General features: G+C 47.8%; 1 protein-coding gene and 1 non-coding gene across 2 annotated transcripts in view; both read left to right on the top strand.

Annotated features, from left to right (window-relative positions):
• notch1b (notch receptor 1b) overlaps positions 1–19,060 on the top strand; it is a 34,957-nt gene that overhangs the window by 3,742 nt on the left and 12,155 nt on the right. Inside the window, exons 3-18 of the mRNA XM_076270177.1 lie at positions 6,799–7,061; positions 7,313–7,651; positions 9,270–9,392; positions 9,733–9,966; positions 10,192–10,347; positions 10,473–10,658; positions 11,138–11,251; positions 13,579–13,692; positions 14,420–14,653; positions 15,153–15,263; positions 16,170–16,362; positions 16,491–16,636; positions 16,765–16,878; positions 17,790–17,909; positions 18,070–18,222; positions 18,332–18,560. Of these exons, the coding sequence (XP_076126292.1) occupies positions 6,799–7,061; positions 7,313–7,651; positions 9,270–9,392; positions 9,733–9,966; positions 10,192–10,347; positions 10,473–10,658; positions 11,138–11,251; positions 13,579–13,692; positions 14,420–14,653; positions 15,153–15,263; positions 16,170–16,362; positions 16,491–16,636; positions 16,765–16,878; positions 17,790–17,909; positions 18,070–18,222; positions 18,332–18,560 (2,829 nt within the window). The remainder of the gene's footprint in view (positions 1–6,798; positions 7,062–7,312; positions 7,652–9,269; positions 9,393–9,732; positions 9,967–10,191; positions 10,348–10,472; positions 10,659–11,137; positions 11,252–13,578; positions 13,693–14,419; positions 14,654–15,152; positions 15,264–16,169; positions 16,363–16,490; positions 16,637–16,764; positions 16,879–17,789; positions 17,910–18,069; positions 18,223–18,331; positions 18,561–19,060) is intronic.
• Positions 14,226–14,290, top strand: LOC143106959 (small nucleolar RNA SNORD42). Its single transcript, XR_012983753.1, has one exon. It is a non-coding gene; the product is annotated as a small nucleolar RNA SNORD42 (small nucleolar RNA).

Genomic DNA, 19,060 nt, shown 5'->3' with positions numbered 1-19,060 from the left:
CATGATGGCAGATTTCATATTGAAGATCACACTTTCAGACTGTTTTGGTGGCGTGGTAGGCCTTGTGCGTGGTTGTCATCATAGGCCCAGTGCCTAGAGAAGAACTCAGTGCTGTCAAATGTTCAGAAGACTCTATTAGTGGAATTTAGGATGCACACGTCTCACTCATTAGACAAGTTAACAAGTCAATTAAGCATCGTGTGCCGTCCCCCATGACGTTTCGCCGGTTGGACACACCTCTCCAGACTCTAGTGAAAAACAGCTCTGTTTACGCGAGGTGCCTTTGTGTCAGCTGTCACTCACTCGCTCACTGAAATAGCCTGGCACTGGCGGTGGTGAAGGACACCGCTGTCTCTACTTGAGATGCCATGCCAAGGATGCCATCTCGCATATCTGCAGCTGAGAATGAGGCGCAGCCAGAGCCAGGGATTGATTATCTCCAAGGCTCCCCGGGTACCAAGCCAAACAACTGAGTCTGACATGTCTACGAGCGCCTTGGGCCTGGCAACCAGCGATGGATTCCAAGGGCGCTAGATTGACACTGGCCAGTTGGACTCTAGAGGCTTAGAGCCCAAGATATAGGACGATGATAGATGTCAAGTGGCTGAAAGTTCACCTGCTTTCCTTCAGCAAATTTTATGCCTGTCAAACTCCTTGATACAGCGAGGCATGTGACCGTAATGCTGCAGCAGGCTAAGTCAAGGAGACTTGACTTTTAGAGGCTGATGGGAGGATCTTCTCGGTCACAGACGCAGAGTCCAGACGTCTGACTGTTGAATTTTTGACAACGAAATCAAGAGATGTTTCGCTGTGACTGAGCAGGTGGTGTGAGAAAGCTCTGAAGTTGTGTAATAATTTAACATTTTTTTTACAACAATTTTTTTTTGTTTTGTTTAGAGGCTCTGAAGTCATAATATCAAAGTTAGATGCATTTATCCTCCAAACTCCCAGCAGAGGCACTCGATGGCAAAAGACCTCTAATCTGGGTGAGATTTTGTGAAGACTGGAACTACTGTAAAAAGCTCTATAGTGGGAAGGCCAGTCCATGTGCAGCAGAGAGAGGATGGCCTCCTCAATGCCCCCATTGTTTGTTGTGGAGGGGAGGTGAGGTATGCTCTGCTTCCCTCTTCTTTGAGAGACAGGAAATGAGCTCTCTGAAGTCAGAGGAAGAGAAGGTGCTGTCTCCGATCATATGAGGACAGAAAGCCCATGGTTGAGAAAAAGGATGCTGGGCTACTCTCTCACTTGGCAAGCACACTGGGGCCTGGATGAAAAGGATTGTCAATGAATGAATTGATTGTGGGTGGATAGTAGTGTGTAAATATCAGGCTAGTGCACATTTAAACTCATTGAAACATTGAGAAATCCCTCCACCTTTATTTATTAAAAATAAGGGCTGTGTAATGTATACCACTCGGTCATCCTTGACTAGTAATGAGCCTGAAACATTAGCCCACTTTGTTTGTGTGTGTGTGTGTGTGTGTGTGTGTGTGTGTGTGTCTTGGACCACTGAGCTGTAAAGAGAGGGAACATGTGTTAAAGTGGCAGGTGTTACTTCAAGACCTGGCTGCAGAACATGTGCCACATTTGATTTGGACTTTTACTAGACTGAGTACCTTTAGTCCCACCATGTATTTCTTTGAGCTGACTGGTCTCTCTTTCTGTTGCATTCGTTTGATAAAACAGAGGTTTTGGGAGAGGCTGGATGCTTTTAGTTATACAAAAACCTACAAAAACCGACAGTAGCTGTGTGTATCCAATAAACTAGGGTTTCCATTATGTCGACTTTTCTAAGCAGCTAGTTTCTAAGTTTATCTCAGCCAGCTTGAAATCCATCCCTTTAGGATCTTGGGTGCAGCACCTGAAATTGATCAGTTAAACTATGTGACCTCATGAGTCAAAGAGATGGGGGGGGGGGGGGGGACTGCTTGTTATCCCCTCACATCCATAATACCAGACAGAAAGTACTGCGATTTCCAAACACCTGAAAACACTTACCTGGTTCCCAGGCCCGTAAAGCCACCAGGAGCTGTTCTCATCAGACCAGACAGGATGTAGGCCTCGGGACACGGGGGACCTGGTGGAACATGGCCTCCCCATTTGGGATTAGGGCTGAGGGGACACATGCAAACAAACAGATGTGGGCCTCTGGTAGGGATTCCGTAAAGAGAGAGAGAGAGGAGGGATAGTGGGAATTCTTCCTTTAAGATCAGGTCAGTCCTCCTGGGGGATTCTAAGTTTTTCTATAGGATCTCACTGTACTGTACAAGTACTGAGGAGAGAAAGGGAGAGAGGAGGGGACATAAGTATGGTGGAAAAACTGAAAGGCCAGACGACTTTACTGTCAAACGGGCTGAAAATGTTACAAGGATTATTCTTTGGGGGGGGGATGGTGTTGTTCGCACATGTAAAAACTGCAACAGATAGCACCTCATACATTTGACTCTAGTGGCTTTTTAGCTTGTGGATGGTGCTTCCCTTTGTCCTTTGAAACCCCTGTCTCACCTCACCTCCAGATAACAGCAGAAAGCCAGAGAGAGAGAGGGAGAGAGAGATTCATTTCTCTGAAAGAGGCCCTTTATTGGGTGACTTGTTGGTGGCAGATGGCAGACTGAGTGACTTGGGCGGGGTGGGGGTGGTGGCTGTGACTCATCTGGCCAAGGGTCAGGTGTCAAGAAAACATCTGCTGTGTCCAGGCACACATTACTACACTGGCCCAAGCCTGTTGCCACGGGCTACTGGTGGCTTTTGTAGGGAGGAATCCCAACAGTGGGCAAAATGGGGTGGACAAAAGGAAGCAACAGTGGAAAACAGAGTTGACCTGATGATGATGATGATGATGATATCATGACTGTGACAATAGGCCTTATGTTTTAGGGTTAAACTGTAGTGTTTATCATCTGTTGGGCTTGTGCTTGTGAGAGATTTACATTGTTTTGTTGTCTCATGGTATCTCATGAATGGATTAAATTATGTCATAAGCACTTGGCTAAATTCACAGGGGTATTATATGTGCTGATTTTGAAAAAACAAATTGACCATTCTTTAGTGTTTTTGTTTTTTTCCCTATAAATATTTTGGCAGTCACAGTTGACCCCTAGTGTGCGTCTGCTCGTCTCAGTCTAAATCAACCCTAATGGATTATTTGACGGTTGTGTGCCAAGTGAGGGGGCAAACTGGCGGCATTCTCTGGGCAGCAGGCTGGCGTTGACTCTCTGCGTAACCTTATTGCTTGCTTGCCGAAAGCACCACGAGGAGGCTGGCTGGCTGGCTGGGCTGCCTGCCTCCTGTGTTTACATTTGATGCCCGCATGAGAAGTGTTACTATTTGCCTGGCTGGGCTAGACACGAGCCCATTCTCAAAGCTGGTGTGATTTCTCGCACAGTCATGTTAAATGTGCTTGCAGGCTGTCTGCATAGAGACGTGCAGCTCAAGATAGGGTGACTTTTTTTTTTTTTTTACCAAATTGCAGCATTCTGCCGTGGCAGGAGCTGACTCCCAGAGACCTCTCAGGCCTAGAGACATAAAACTCAGGCTAATTTCCTTTATTTCAGGCTTCCCTCGCTTGTCTGTTGGCCCTTGTGAAGGGTTATTAAAGGGGGCTGCTGTGAAAGCTCTCCCTCCAGGAATGTTATTAAGGTTGCTTTCATCTTTTGAGGAAACAGAGGGACAGTAAACATCAGATGCTTTGTTCCCAGGCTAGCAGTTGTAAATGGCTTTGGAAATTTAAATGACTAGACTCCAAAACACCAGGGTTCAAAAGGTAAATGAGATTAAAATCACTGGTCAAAGAATACAAATGTATCAAAATAAAACAGCTGACAAAAAACTGAGTAAGCTTTTTGAACACAAAATTCACCCACATAACAGGAACCCCTCTCTTCAATAATTTTGTTTAGCACCACAGACGTGTCAAAGCTACTAAAACTACTGAAATTCTCTGTGCTACATACTGTATTTCACAATAGACAATGTAATCAAAGCATTAGAGAGTATACACACACACTCATCTTTATCTACAGGTGTTACATAGCAACAGGAAGTAAGGAATTCCCAATTTGTTTTTATCAAGATTTACTACAGGAATAAGGTAACTTAACTAAACGAACTATTTCTAATGAGCCTGGACTTTGGACTCTCTATTAGGGGAGAAGAGTTTAATCAAGGTGAAAAATGGAGTGTGAGTGGGGCTGTAGCGGTCTTTAGAGGTATGTCATCCAAAAAAGTGAAAGTGAAAAAACGTTCAGATGGAGGAAGGTGCTAGAAGTGTGAGCTGAAAAGCAAAAGGCATGGAGTGAGTGAGAGAGGTTGAGTCAGAGAGAGAGAGAGAGAAGAGAGAAGAGGAGGTTTAACAGCTGAATGCACAACTATCAGCTTGGAGGCGCTCGACCCGCGGTCAGCCATGAATGGCGCGTGGAACAATGGGTCTACTCATGCTGCCTCCCCACGCTGCACCGCGGTAGGGGACGCCTTTCAGCTGCCACCCCCCCCCCCCCCCCCCCCCAACACACACACATACACACACATACATACACACACACACTCTATCTTCTGAGTGTGTGTGTGTGAGGGAGACAGAGAGTGTGTGTGTGTGTGTGTCTATTTGAGGAGGGAGGGCAGGGTGTGCTGAAGGGGGCAAGAAGGGAGGAGGAGGGTGGGGAGAGGGAGCGTGCTATGGATAGCAGCTGCCAGTCGCTCATTAACATGCGCACCTGCTCCCTGTGGCCCTTTTTTAGAGTAAGGTCCAGGCATGCCTCCCAGCCACACCATCCCATTTGGCCCCTGTGTCTCCCCTCCAGCCAACACCACCACCACCAAGCCCCAACCCCACCCTCTTACCCCCACCCCACCCCACCCCATCCCGTCCCAGTTTTTAAATGATATTCTCATTAGACTGCCAAAGACTAACACTGAATGGATAACATGATTATCGTGTGAATGCTAACTTTAGCTCCTTGACCGACAGCAGAGCCTGTGGAAGGCTGCAGAGAGAGGCCTATACACGATAGTTCCAGGATGTAGTGACATTCTGGTGAGTCAGTGGATGAGACCTTGTAGCTTGGGCTCACAACTAAAGGTGATATTGGTTTGGTGGTTGGTTTGGTCCATTTCCAACTAAGTGTAGGAATGGCAGGACAATGAGGGGAAATATAGTATTGTGTGAGGTAAAGGGGTGCCATTTCTACACCCCCTCCCCCTTCACAGGCCTTTGTCGTGACCCACCCCCACCCCTCAACCTCCCCAAAGTCCCTCCCACAGCAACCCCCAGTTGTGTTTTCTTTTCCTGCTCAGAATGATTTAGCATCTTAATCCCTGGAGAGACAGCGTAAAAAGCACCCTTCACCCCGGCTCGGCTATTGCCCTGCCCCATCAGACCCTACTGAGGCCTAAAAGGAAAGTGTTTTTGGTAACGATCGGGAGTCAACCACTGTAATGGCACAATCTATGGTGAAGGTGCTAAGTGCTTTTGCCCCTCCTATGCCAAAGCCCACTGTTCTTCATCCAGGAAGTGAGATCTTTTCTGTAACACAATGCTAATTGACAGACAGATCTGAAGTCTGGAGCTACAGATGTCTCTGGCAGAAATGCATCATTAATCATGATGCTATATCTTAGACCCCTAAAATGCTGCATTGATCACCAAACCATCCGTGTAAGAGTGTGAATGGCCAAATGCTTAGCACTTGGTTGGATGATTAGGCTGTTTAGCTTGTGTGGGTTGTATTGTTAGTACTTTGCCCATTTGTGAAACAAAAGCCATTTGTCGCAGCACATGGTGGCCTGTGTGGTCTCTTTGGTCAGCACCACATGACATTTGACCAAGTCAGTAATGGGGAAGCATTACAGAGTGGATTGGAATATATCATCCAAATACTTAAAGAGTTAAGAGTTAAAAACCATGTATGCTTTCTATCTTATTCCACGAGAGGTTCCCTGAAGTGGTGAACCTACATGGACATGGACACATGCTTTTTGTTGCCTCTTCATCTTTGTTCAGTTCACTGTTATTTACAATGAACATCCATGTTGATGATTTTGAAAGACAGACTGATACGAAGGAGTTACTGTTTGGGGAATTCCCGAAACATTTTGAAAATGATTCCCACAGAAACTATTTGCTTTTGTTGACTGAGCACATTATGTAATCCATCTTGACATGTGTCATGGAGTGGTCATATGGTTTTAGAGAAACAATACAAGGTGGTCTGCTGCAGTAATGCTATGTGAAAGAGGACCATGTGCACTCATGCGTTCACACCCTGGGAAACTGTCCCTTTTTAGTGGATTAAAAAAATGGCCTTCCACTGGAATTTTTCTGTATTAACTTTGTAGCAATCTTTGTAGGGTCAACAACTCTCCCATAATGCCAGAGTGGCCACTTGGGAACTTCCCTCCCACTCAAGCCAGTCTTTGCTTAGTTTGACCCATTTTGGATTAAAACAAGCAGACTGCTGGTCAATATGAAGTCTTGTGAGTAGCCAAACAGCAGTGTGTGGTGTCCGAGCACAAAGGGCACTATTCCTTTGCAGGCCCCTCACCAGCGGCCTCTGTCCACTCTACCTCATTTGTTTAAAAAGTGGGGCATACTGCTGAGTAATGAATCATTAGAGTAGAGAAAGAGAGAGAGAGAGAGAGAGAGAGAGAAAATGGGGAAGAGATGGGGAGGGCAAGACCAAGTGAGACTTTTTTAAGAGCTGACTTGAATTGGTCCTAGAGTATAATCTCTCTATCTGTCTATCTATCTGTCTATCTCTCTATCTATCTCTCTCTCTCTCTCTCTGTCTCGTCTCTTATCAGGTGTCCGGAGAAATACCTGGGATCGAGATGTGAGCACCACAACCCCTGTTACTTCAGCCCCTGTGAAAATGGAGGCACCTGTCAGGTGGCTAAACGCGGCATCCGGTACGAGGCTGTCTGCAATTGCCGGCCAGGCTTTATGGACAAGCTGTGCCTGACGCCGATGGACAACGTGTGTTTGAACTCTCCTTGCCGAAATGGAGGCACCTGCGAACTTCTCAGCACCAGGGACTACCGATGTAGATGCCGCCCTGGTTGGTCAGGTGAGACTGTCAAGAGAGCACTGCCAACATAGAGAGCGCTGTCCGGGCCTTAGAACACTCTGTTATGTGTCTATCACATAACGTACATAACATTTTGTTATCTTGTTATTTTATTTATTTATGTATTTATCCATTATTTTACCAGGTGAGTCCCATGGAGATCTTACATCTCTTTTTCAAGCATACTCTGAGCCCTGGGCACAACAATTCTTGAGACATGATGATAATTGTTTTGTTTTTTCACTCTCTAGGTAAAACATGCCAGCAGGCAGATCCCTGTGCCTCGAACCCCTGTGCCAACAGCGGTACTTGTAGAGCCTTCGAATCCCATTACTTGTGCGACTGCCCGCCAACCTTCTACGGACAGACCTGTAAGCAGGATGTCAATGAGTGCACCCAGAACCCTAACATCTGCAAGAATGGCGGCACTTGTGTCAACGAGGTGGGAACCTACCATTGCCGCTGCCCACAGGAGTACACTGGCAAACACTGCGAGACCCTCTACATGCCCTGCAATCCTTCGCCCTGCAACAATGGGGGCACTTGTGTGCAGAAAGGAGATACCACCTACCAGTGCACTTGCCTTCCAGGTATGTTTTTTGTGTGTGTGTGTACATATACATCCACAGTAGATACTTTAAAGTGAACATGTAATCAGAGATGTAAAAATCCGGCTTCGGAAAGTAAAAGTCCTGCGTGTATTGGTTCTACCTGTGCGCTTAAACAAGTGATTTCACTAATTAGTTGATCAACCTGGCTTAAGACAGAGACTTCTTAATTAAGAGACATAAATGTATGGGGTTAGTTCATAACGCAAACATGACAGTTATCTACACTTATTCCACCAGCAAAAGTTGAGATGTGAATACATCGTGCCAATCATATGGTATGTTGTGAATAAATCATGCCAAACATGTGTTGTGATCTCGCAGCTGGAGCGAGGTTGGTGTCGTGTAGCCTTTGCTTAAGAGTTGTGCTAATTAGAATGATTAAGTGAATGGTTGGAACAAAAAAGTGGCAGGACTTTTACTTTTTGAAGCCGGACTTCTACACCTCTGCATGTAATATCAAATGGTCGAGGCAGACAATCTTACAAGCCAGTACTGGAGTTGTAGTCCAGGTACAGGTGACCCAGTACTGGAGAATACCTGTCGGTGATGCGCCACTTTTTTGAAAATTGACTTTGTAAATATTTTGACTGAACAATGTCATGCAGAAGGCACAGCAGCTTGACAAACATTTCCTGACTGAAATGTGGACATACAGAGGACAATGTAGCTTGTCCTGAGCTATAGTAGAGCATCTGAATGAATGAGACATGTTTTTCATGTCTTTTAGCACTGTGCCAATGTAAACGTGAGTCTGTTCTTATGTGTGTAAGTTTGCATCTGTGACTATCTGCACGCCTGTGAGTGCAGTGTGTGATTGTGTACCAGGGGGCAGGAAAACATTTGCGCTTATCATGAGGAAATGGTCGAAGGACAACATCCTCAGTCTGGATAAGTGCTTTCCTGGCCTGTGCTTTTCAAAATGGCCGTCTGGCCACGGCCATTGTCTGTGATTTAAAAATGGCGGAGGATCCCGTCCCAGCGGCTTCTCCGACCTACTCCAAGCCTGCCAGCACTTCCTGTCTCCTCTCTGGCCTGTGCTCCTCTATCCCTCTATCCATTTCTCTCTCCCTCCTCTATCCCTCCCTCTCTCTCTCTCTCCTCTATCCCTCTCTCTCCCTCCCTCTATCCCTCTCTCTCCTCTATCCCTCTCTCTCTCTCCTCTATCCCTCTCTCTCTCTCTCCTCTATCCCTCTCTCTCTCTCATCCCTGACTGAGCCAGAGCAGCTGCTGCTGATTGTAGCAAGAGAGGAAACAGCGGTCAGTGTCAGTGAGGTTTGCTGTCCTTAATGCAGCCGAGGCCAACTTTTACGACAAAAAAGTTGAATGAAAAAATGAAAGGAAACCGGTGACGGAAAAACGTGCACCTGTGTGTATTATTTTTTTTCCAAATAAAGATATGAAAAAGGAGAGCATCAAGTCTAATATGAATATTCCAGGAAAAATAAATTATAAGAAGTTTTATTTAGGAATAATGGCAACTTTTTCCAGGTTATGTACATCGCTTCTAAATTGCCTTTGCTTGTAAGATGTGACAGAAAGTTCAGTTGTCAGGACAGTATGAGGCTAAAATGTCTTCTCCACCTTTTAATTCTTTCAGGTTTCAATGGGCAGAACTGTGAACACAACATCAATGACTGTACAGACCACCTGTGTGAGAATGAAGGTGTATGTGTAGATGGAGTGAACACTTACAACTGCCAATGCAAACCGGAGTGGACAGGTACTACACTGACATGCATCCTGTCATATTTGTGTGTATTTCAAATGAATATATTTCAAGTGTATAGTATTCAAACAGCAGGCTATGACATTCTTATTTCATCTAGAATGAATTTGTGTCTTAGTTAGAAATTAGTTTATCTACATTATTAGGAGACATAATTAGTAGGGTCCTGTGATCTACTACTGAGGATCACGTACCTCAGTGTTCAAGTTTGATTTAATGTTCATATGGCCAATAACTGTTGTGATTGCATCTGGTAAGCTCTGCTTCCTCACTGGAGTGTAGGTATGCACAGGTCAGCACCGCTAAGAGAGCTCCATTGCTTTGTGTTTCACAGGTCAGCTATGCCGGGAGGACGTCAACGAGTGTGACCTGATGCCAAACGCCTGCCAGAACGGCGGCACCTGCCTCAACTCCCTGGGCGGCTACCACTGTGTGTGCGTGAACGGCTGGTCGGGAGACGACTGCAGCGAGAACATCGACGACTGCGCCGATGCCGCCTGCTCCGCCGGCGCCACCTGCCACGACCGCGTGGCCTCCTTCTACTGCGAGTGCCCCCCTGGTAGAACAGGTCAGTTTCAAGCTCGTCCAGTTGCTACAGCCAGATACATCAAATGTTTATATTTTCAATTCAATTGCGTTGTATTTCTTTTCAAATGTTTTTTTTTTTATGTTTTTTTTATATATATACTTAATGTTGATGTTCTGTTATTGTTTGCGAAATAAGACTAAGAATAAGGTTATGGGTTGCACAGTGTAAGTGCTGACGTGGGTTCTTGCCTATGTGTTGATACAGGTCTGCTCTGCCATTTGGAGGATGCCTGCATAAGCAGTCCGTGCAAAAAAGGGTCCAACTGTGACACGAATCCCGTAAACGGCAAAGCGATCTGCACCTGTCCCGCGGGCTACGTTGGGGCATCCTGCGACGTTGACATTGACGAATGCTCGCTGGGTAAGAATCTTTTCGGTGGCACCTTTTAGTAAAGCATTTGAATAGGTGTACCTGGGCTGAGGTTATGCTCACTGGTTTGCTCATGTGGTCTGATGATGGCTGATGTTTGTTGGTGTGCTCTACAGGTTCCAACCCTTGTGAGCATGGAGGGAAGTGCCTCAACACCAAAGGCTCGTTTCAGTGCAGATGCCCTGCTGGCTACATAGGTGCCCGCTGTGAGCTCGATATCAACGAGTGCATGTCCAACCCTTGCCAAAACGATGCAACCTGCCTGGACCAAATTGGAGGTTTTAAATGCATCTGCATGCCAGGTAAGGGTCCAGCTAAGCAGTTAGGAGCTAGTCGGTACTTTACTCAAGTCGTTTAGTTAAATAGCCAGTACAGAATAGCACAGCCACACCCACATTTAACAGTGTTATGCCTCTAGTCTTGGACAATGCTTCATCATTAGCTTCCTTTGTTCAGAGAAGTAATCCTAAACTAGCATGTGTTATGCATATGATGTCAATTTACCCATCAACCCAAGCAACCTGGCTAGAGTACAAAGGTTGGGTTGATTGATTTCTGCTCTCCTTAATAATGCTGAGGATGGCTTAACACTAATTGGTCCATAACAACGCGTTTCACATACAGCGTCCTCAGGTTCGCTCAGGTATCTCATGTTATATGTATGCACTAGTAATTCACAAACAATCTGGCCGGGTAAACAAAAGCTTTTTTTGGGCGGGGGAGGATTGATCTCCCTCCATCCTTAATAATGCTGAAGATGATTCTCCATGTTAATTGGCAGGCTACGAGGGAATCTACTGCCAGATCGATACCAACGAGTGCGCCAGCATGCCCTGTCTGAACAATGGGGAGTGCATCGACAAGATCAACAGCTTTGAGTGCCAGTGCCCCACAGGTGAGTGTATGCGGGGGTCGATCCCACCCCCCCCCCCCATTCCCATCCACCCCCCCAGGACAGGGCCAGAGGGGTGCAGTAAATCCTCACCTCCAGGCGAGCTTAGGGAGCCAGAGGCTGGACGGCCAGGGGAAAATCCATAAGAGGGCTTTTTTAGAAGTGATCTCAGCCAGAGTGCACATCGAAATGCAGCTCGCGCACACTTCCACGTGTGCATGCACAACTGTTTTGGAGTTTGGAGAGGTAGATATCCATTAGAATTGTTTGGAGGCTGTTATGAAAAGCAACTAGCAACAACAATACATCTTTAGAAAGAAGGAAAATGGAGTCTGTGCACATGATGTGAACTTTATATTGACTGAATATGTATGATGTTAATCAAAGGAACCACTGATGCCAGACAATTCGCATAGCCGTTATTTAGCCTGAATCCTTTTCTTTCTTTAGATCTCATTTCTGTAAACAAGGGAGAAATAAAGACCCAGCTGCCTACATTCCTTATATTGTTGTGGTGTTTTGTAGGGTCACTACCAGTTTATTGATTTCTTTAAATGTTTTTAATCAAGCTTAAAGCTATAAAGGGATTCCACTGGTGAGAGACTATGGTGACCATGGTTCCTGGAGGTCTTTGTGTTGATGTGTTTTTTGCGTTGGGTGCCTCAGGAATGTAACAAGCAAGAGGGACTCTTTTTTATTTTTTCCCGCCAAACGTGTGTTTTTGTGAAGTTTTTTTCCCTTCCTCGTTTCTTTTCCCTCTTCTTCTTGGCGCCAGTGAAAGGGAGCGGCCGGGAGGGGGGTGGAGAGGGTGCCATGTAAAAAGGGACAGATTAAAGGTGCCCCCTCACAAAAGGACAAACGGCGTCGCATTTCATCTCAGGATGTGGAGGAATGAGCACGCCGGGAGTGAGGCTGCACTGGGCTCTGCGGCTGAAAAGCTACTATAGTTTGGCAAGCGCTGGTAGTGTTGGAGGGGTGGGGTGGAGAGTGTGCCCGGTTGGGGGCCTAAAATCCTAGAGCATTTGGAGATTTGTGGGGCCCGGCATGCTGTACTGAAAAGGTGTGTGTGTGTGTGTGTGTGTGTGTGTGTGTGTGTGTGTGTGTGTGTCTGTGTGTGTGGTGAAGCATCAGGCCCCCCAGTTCTCCTTGAGATGTAAATTAGTCCCTTTGGAAAGCATGTCAGCCCGGGGCGCCTTTCATTTATGTACACAGCAGTCTCCACAGCAACCGCGGCCGGGATTTTTGAAATGTTCGACAGCAGCACCGGTGCAGAAAGTCCCAGTGACTCAGGAGGGCCATCGCATATGGACAGAAGCACAAGAGAGCCAAGTGCACAGGGTCACAGGGAAGACCACATACCCACAGCCAAGACCCTCAGCTCTGCTCTGTCATTTCTCAATTTAAAAATGACAGTGGTGTTCGTGCTCCCTCAAATGCTAAACCCCAAGTGTAAACAGAAGTGTAGCAGCCTAAAACAAATAAGGAGGGTAGTTTGGGTATGCGCGGCGACAGAGACATGACTTTTATTGTGCAGGCCAGTGCTGGGAGCACACTGGCAGGCAGCAGACGTTGTTAGAGGAGATTAGAATAACTGGGGGAGAGCGAGGGCCTGCTGGGTCCCTCTGAATGATGATGGCGGTGAATGGAGGGGGTCGCCGGGTCAGACAGGGCCCTTTTGTGTAGGGGCCAGTCTGCGAGTAGGATGAAGGCAGGCTGGGCGAATTTCCCCCATTGTGATGGAAAATGTTTCGGAAGAACAAAAGCAAGCAGCAACCGGCACGGCTCAAGTGCTGCATTGGGGCAGACAGCGCAGCTTTTGTCTGGCCCGGGGCTATGGTCAGAGGAGGGCCCCTGAAGGACCCCCCAAACACCCCCCTACACCCCCCCCACCCCATCTAACGCCCCGCACCCCCAGCCCTCTACTCCCCCTCCCATTCTGGCCTCCCTTATAGGGTCCTGCTGAAAGGAGATTTGAAAGGCAAGGAGTAGGGTTGGGGATAGCGGAGGGGGCTGAGGTGTCAGTGAATGCAAGGTGGCAGCCCCTGCTCCCCAACCCCAAACTCCTCACCCCCACCCCAACCCCTTACCCCCCTCTTCCTCCTCCTGCTCTCCCAAATGCTCACATGGGCCCTGTAATGGCCGTGTTGGGAGGAGATGACTGAAGGAATGGCAGGCTTTGCTAGAGTGAGAAGCAGCAGGAGAGTGAAAGAAGAGGGGGGGGGGGATTTACCCCCCCCCCCCCCCCCCCCTCACACACACACACACACACAACCCCAACCCCCCTTCCCTTGTCCTTCCCTCACCACTCCCCTCCCTCCTCCTCTTCCCAGGCTTCAGTGGGAGCCAATGCCAGGTGGATGCAGATGAGTGCGCCAGCACACCATGCAAGAATGGCGCCAAATGCACAGACGGGCCCAACAAGTACACATGTGAATGCACTGAAGGTACGAGCACATCACACAGGCAGCCCTGTCGGCATACTCTGCTCTTCATACTACATTTGGCTGTACACAGTCAGCCCTGTCGGCATACTCTGCTCTTCATACTACATTTGGCTGTACACAGTCAGCCCTGTCGGCATACTCTGCTCTTCATACTACATTTGGCTGTACACAGTCAGCCCTGTCGGCATACTCTGCTCTTCATACTACATTTGGCTGTACACAGTCAGCCCTGTCGGCATACTCTGCTCTTCATACTACATTTGGCTGTACACAGTCAGCCCTGTCGGCATACTCTGCTCTTCATACTACATTTGGCTGTACACAGTCAGCCCTGTCGGCATACTCTGCTCTTCATACTACATTTGGCTGTACACAGTCAGCCCTGTCGGCATACTCTGCTCTTCATACTACATTTGGCTGCCCTATATGCCCCGGCACTGGGGTGGCTCTGCTTACCACTGAAGTTGATTGGAGGATGTTATGAAAAGCAACTAGCACACAAAATTCGCCTTATAACGGTTGACCACATGTCTGTGCATATGATGTGAAGTTTATATTAACTGAATACTTGAAGAATTCAAAGGAACCACTGATGCGAGAAAATTCAGACATGGTTTTTATAAAAAAAGTTTTTTTTTAGATCTGCATTCTAAATGGAGAAATTAAAAAAAAAAAGAGTTGGTCAGAATAACATTATTTGACGCCTTGTGCGTTTTTCCCCACTCAGGTTACACCGGACAGCACTGCGAGCTTGACGTCGACGAATGTGCGTCCAACCCTTGCCACTATGGCACATGCAAGGACGGCCTGGCCTCCTTCAGCTGCCAGTGCAAGGCGGGCTACACCGGGCGCCTGTGCGAGACCAACATCAACGAGTGCCTCAGCCAGCCATGCCAGAACGGAGGCACCTGCCAGGACAGCGTCAACGCCTACCGTTGCCTCTGCCCCAAGGGCACCTCAGGTAAAAAATGCCCTCGCTGCAGCGAGCGCGTCTTAGGCTGATGATACATGGGGCAACTTTTTGAGCAATGTTGCTGGGCAATGTTCCTCATTATTGTGGTTCTGGCATTTTCTCATTGATATTGGGCAACAGTTTCTTTTGATTATCCAATCAGAATAAATGGAACTGGTTATGTGGTTGCCCAGCAACATTGCTCAAGAAGTTGCCCCATGTATCATCACCTTTAAAGTCCTCAGGCATTGTGCCTGATTTCAGGAGTCGGATGGGTATATATTTGAAAGTAGATAGTGATGCATAATGGTTTTTAACTTCAGGCTCAGACATTTTCCTTGCTTTGAGCCCTGAGCAAGCCATACAAATAAACTTGACTTGGCTTGAGCATTGAGCTATAATGGGGAATTGATCTTATCCTTGTTGAGTCTGCAATCACACCAGTTGTTTTGTGAGAACAAATGCATGTCAGGAACTGTAGGCTCAAACCCAATGGATGACTCCACAGGTATCAACTGTGAAATCGACTTGGATGACTGCAAAAGCAACCCGTGTGACTCCGGGACGTGCATCGACAAGATCAACGGCTACGAGTGCACGTGCAAGCCAGGCTACACAGGTAAGAAAACGGAAACAGAAATGAGTCAGTAAGTGTAATAAAGCGGTCTAGGTAAGGAGTAACCTGAGTAAATGGCACATGAAATAGAAGCGCTGTGTAGCACCGTGTCGTTGTGCCGCTGAGGTTCCGTGTTGTGTCGCTGAGGTTCCGTGTTGTGGCGCTGAGGGTTCCGTGTTGTGGCGCTGAGGGTTCCATGTGTGCTGGCTGGGCGGGCCTGCGGGAACGCCTCCGCTCAGGTAAGAAAGGGTTACGCAGGTGGGAGCGGAGACAAAGGAGGGTGTGGGGAAGACAGCTGGCCAGCGAGCGCTGCACCTCCCACCCACCCCATCCCCTTAGACCGGGTGTCAGTTTACCAGAGCACACACACACACACACACACACACACACACACACACGCACACACACACACACACACACACACACACAGACTGAGGCACAATCACTTGCCGGTCCCTAGGCTAGACACACAAGCCACCTCAGTCCACATTCAGCTGAAAGGACATCGGAACATCTGGGACTCAAACGGGAGAAACGATTTTGGGAAAGATTTTGAAAGTCAATCTCTTAAAAGGGAGGGGGCAGGTGGGGTGAGGTGGAGGTGGTGGTGGAGCTGGGAGCAGGTTTGCTGAGTGTAGTTGGCCAGCACTGAAAAGACTGCATGTGAACAGTGTCTGCAGTTGAATGGTGTCTGTTGCAGCAAGTGGAAAGTCAAAAGGAATCCTACACCCTAAATAGTGTACAAGTGCAGCCATAGCAGCATGAATAGAAATGGGCCCCTTTAAGAGGCTTTGTTGTTTAGTATGAACTGAGTCTTTAACATAATAGACACCTACAAAGGTCTGCAAGAATCAAAATAAACTGCAGCACAGAGCAGAGCCAATGTTTTTGTTTGAACTTGCATTGCAGGAACCATGTGCAACATCAACATTGATGAGTGTCAGAGTAACCCGTGCCATAACGGGGGCACCTGTGTGGATGGCATCAACGGCTTCACCTGCCAGTGTCGTGAAGGCTTCCAGGACCCTACCTGTCGCTCCCAGATCAACGAGTGCCTTAGCAACCCCTGCATCCACGGCCACTGTCAAGATCAGGTCAACGGGTATGTTGTGGGTCATTTCAAATGTCCAGACTATTTAGTTCTTTGTTATACTCAGTTTGGCTAAACACCACATGCTGCCCCAGTTGATGTTGAAGATGACCTCAATTTTGTATTTTGTTTGTCTGCAGCTACAACTGTATCTGTGACAACGGCTGGAGTGGCCAAAACTGTGACATCAACAACAATGAGTGCGACTCCAACCCCTGCATGAACGGAGGCAGCTGCCGCGACATGACCAGTGGCTACTACTGCACGTGCCGGGCTGGCTTCAGCGGTCAGTGGCGCCTCCAAGGCCTCCATGCTCGTGCACAGCATTGTGACCATACCCCCCCCCCTTGACCCCTGACCCCGGCCCTAACCTGACCATTTGTGTTTTTTTGTATTTTAACCTCTGCTCTGTAGGTCCTAACTGCCAAACTAACATTAACGAGTGTGCCTCCAACCCATGCCTCAACCAAGGCAACTGTATCGATGATGTCGCGGGCTACAAATGCAACTGCATACTGCCTTACACTGGTATGAAAACGGGCTTTTCTTTTGTTGTGTATGGTTTGTTTTGTTTCGTTCATTCATGTAAATGTTGTTGAGCCCTAGTTCATCTGCTCCCATGTATGTGTTTTGAGCTTTGAAGTGTTTTTACTTGTGGTGGTTTTTGGCATGTTCTCAGTATGTCCCCTCGACTTTGGCCACGTTGAGAGAGAGGGGAAAAACTCGTCTCTAGAAAGCCCAAGTTGTTGATGAGGTTAAGCAGCAAGGCTTCCTCCTTCGCAGAGAGAGCTGGTCATCTGTTGATCTTGCACCCCCTTCCTACCGCCCACACTCTCCCTCAGAGGGGAGTGTTTCTGATAGCAGCGTAGGAAAACTCTGTCCTGAAAGCCCTCCAAAAGCCCAGCGCTCCCCCTGGGTTGTATTATTTGAGAAAACAGATAGTGATGAGCAGCCCTCTGGCCCGAGATGCCGAAAATCTGTCCTCTCCGAGCCGATCCTTCTGGAAAAATCCACACGCTCGGCCCTGTTGTAATAACAGCGTTCTCGCCTGGTACAGGGTGGGAACAGTAGCCCTGACACATTTCCTGTTTCCCCACTTCCATTCTCACAGAAAAGCAAATGACTGCACAATGGCAGGAAGTTCAGCCCTGCTTCCTGCCCTGAGCCTGGGTGTCATGGAAACAGATAGGGAAATGTCTGGGAAGAGGCAAACTGCTTGCTCTCCTTCTCAAAATATATCAGTTATCAGTCAGTCATTAATCAGTAAAGTCTAAAAAAGAAGACAGCCGGCCCTAATTAAACACAGTTTGCATCCAGCGAGTGGAACAGCCGCTTGTTGTTATTATTATTATTATTATTGTTATTATTCCGGTCTGTGTGGGATGCCTGTGTATGTGCCTGCGGATGCGTAATCACTGTCCTCATCCTCTCCTTCCCAGGGGAGAATTGTGAGACCTTGCTGGAGCCCTGCGCGCCCAAGCCCTGCAAGAACGGGGGCGAGTGCCGCGAGTCGGAGGACTACGAGAGCTTCTCCTGTGTCTGTCCCAAAGGCTGGCAAGGTGTGTGGGACTCACCAGAGCACAGCACACTTCATATTTCTGAGATGCTTTCACATGATAGAACTCTTAAAACATAAAACACAGAGTACAGTATGACTCTTTATGAATATGTGTCATTTATCTTGAATGAATGCTAACCCCCTATCACTGTTGATTTTAGGTCAGACCTGTGAGATCGACATAAATGAATGTGTGAAGAATCCCTGTAAGAACGGAGCCTCCTGCCAAAACACTATTGGAAGCTACCAGTGCAGCTGCAAATCCGGGTTTACCGCACGCAACTGTGAGACCGACATTGACGACTGCAAGCCCAGTAAGCCCCAGAACTCCATCTCCCATCAGTCTCCACTGTTCTCCCGATCCTCATATTGTTGGATTAAAGCCTCCTAACCGCTCTATGCTCTTTGTCTCTCCCCCACCAGACCCGTGCAACAACGGCGGCATCTGCAAAGACGGCGTGAACAGCTTCGTCTGCTCGTGCCAGCCGGGCTTCCGTGGCACACGCTGCGAGGAGGACATCAACGAGTGCGAGAGCAACCCGTGCAAGAACGGCGCCAACTGCACCGACTTTGTCGACAGCTACACGTGCACGTGCCCGCCGGGCTTCAGCGGAATCCACTGTGAGAACAACACGCCCGACTGCACAGAGAGGTGAGAGCACTCTACAGGCCTCAAAAGGTTAAGCAGGATGAGTCCAACCACCCCCTAACCCCACCCCACCCCACCCCACGGTGACGGCTTGGCAACAGCAGCCGCAGCCACAAGGCAGGCTGGGAAGTGCCGGGTCCAGGGGAGGGGAAGTCCACCGCCACACACTAGCTGCCGAGTGATCTGTGAAATCACAGCTGGACTGGCCCAGAACGCCTAACCAGAGCCATTTCCTGTCTGAACCTGACTTTCCACCTATTCTGGGCTCGACAACAAAAGCTATCCCATGTGCTACGGAACAGTCACAATAGGCTTGTTATTTTTTTCCTGGTCCACTGGCGCCCCCTTTGGTTCATTTCTGAACTACAACTATAGGCACAGTAAATATTAGCCATAGACTCTGGATACTTCAAGACATTCATGGTACAATCATTTAATCATAGAAGCAATTGTTTATTGTATGGCAATATGCGCCTGAAAACTAGAATAGAACACATTAGTTC

Source organism: Alosa pseudoharengus, unplaced genomic scaffold (assembly GCF_046254945.1).
Source record: "Alosa pseudoharengus isolate Yale_2024_CS ecotype anadromous, Long Island Sound unplaced genomic scaffold, YU_APseudo_1.1 YU_APseudo_1.1_scf_6, whole genome shotgun sequence".
Classification (NCBI taxonomy): Eukaryota; Metazoa; Chordata; class Actinopteri; order Clupeiformes; family Clupeidae; genus Alosa; species Alosa pseudoharengus.
This window is presented reverse-complemented; position numbering and strand designations above follow the sequence as displayed.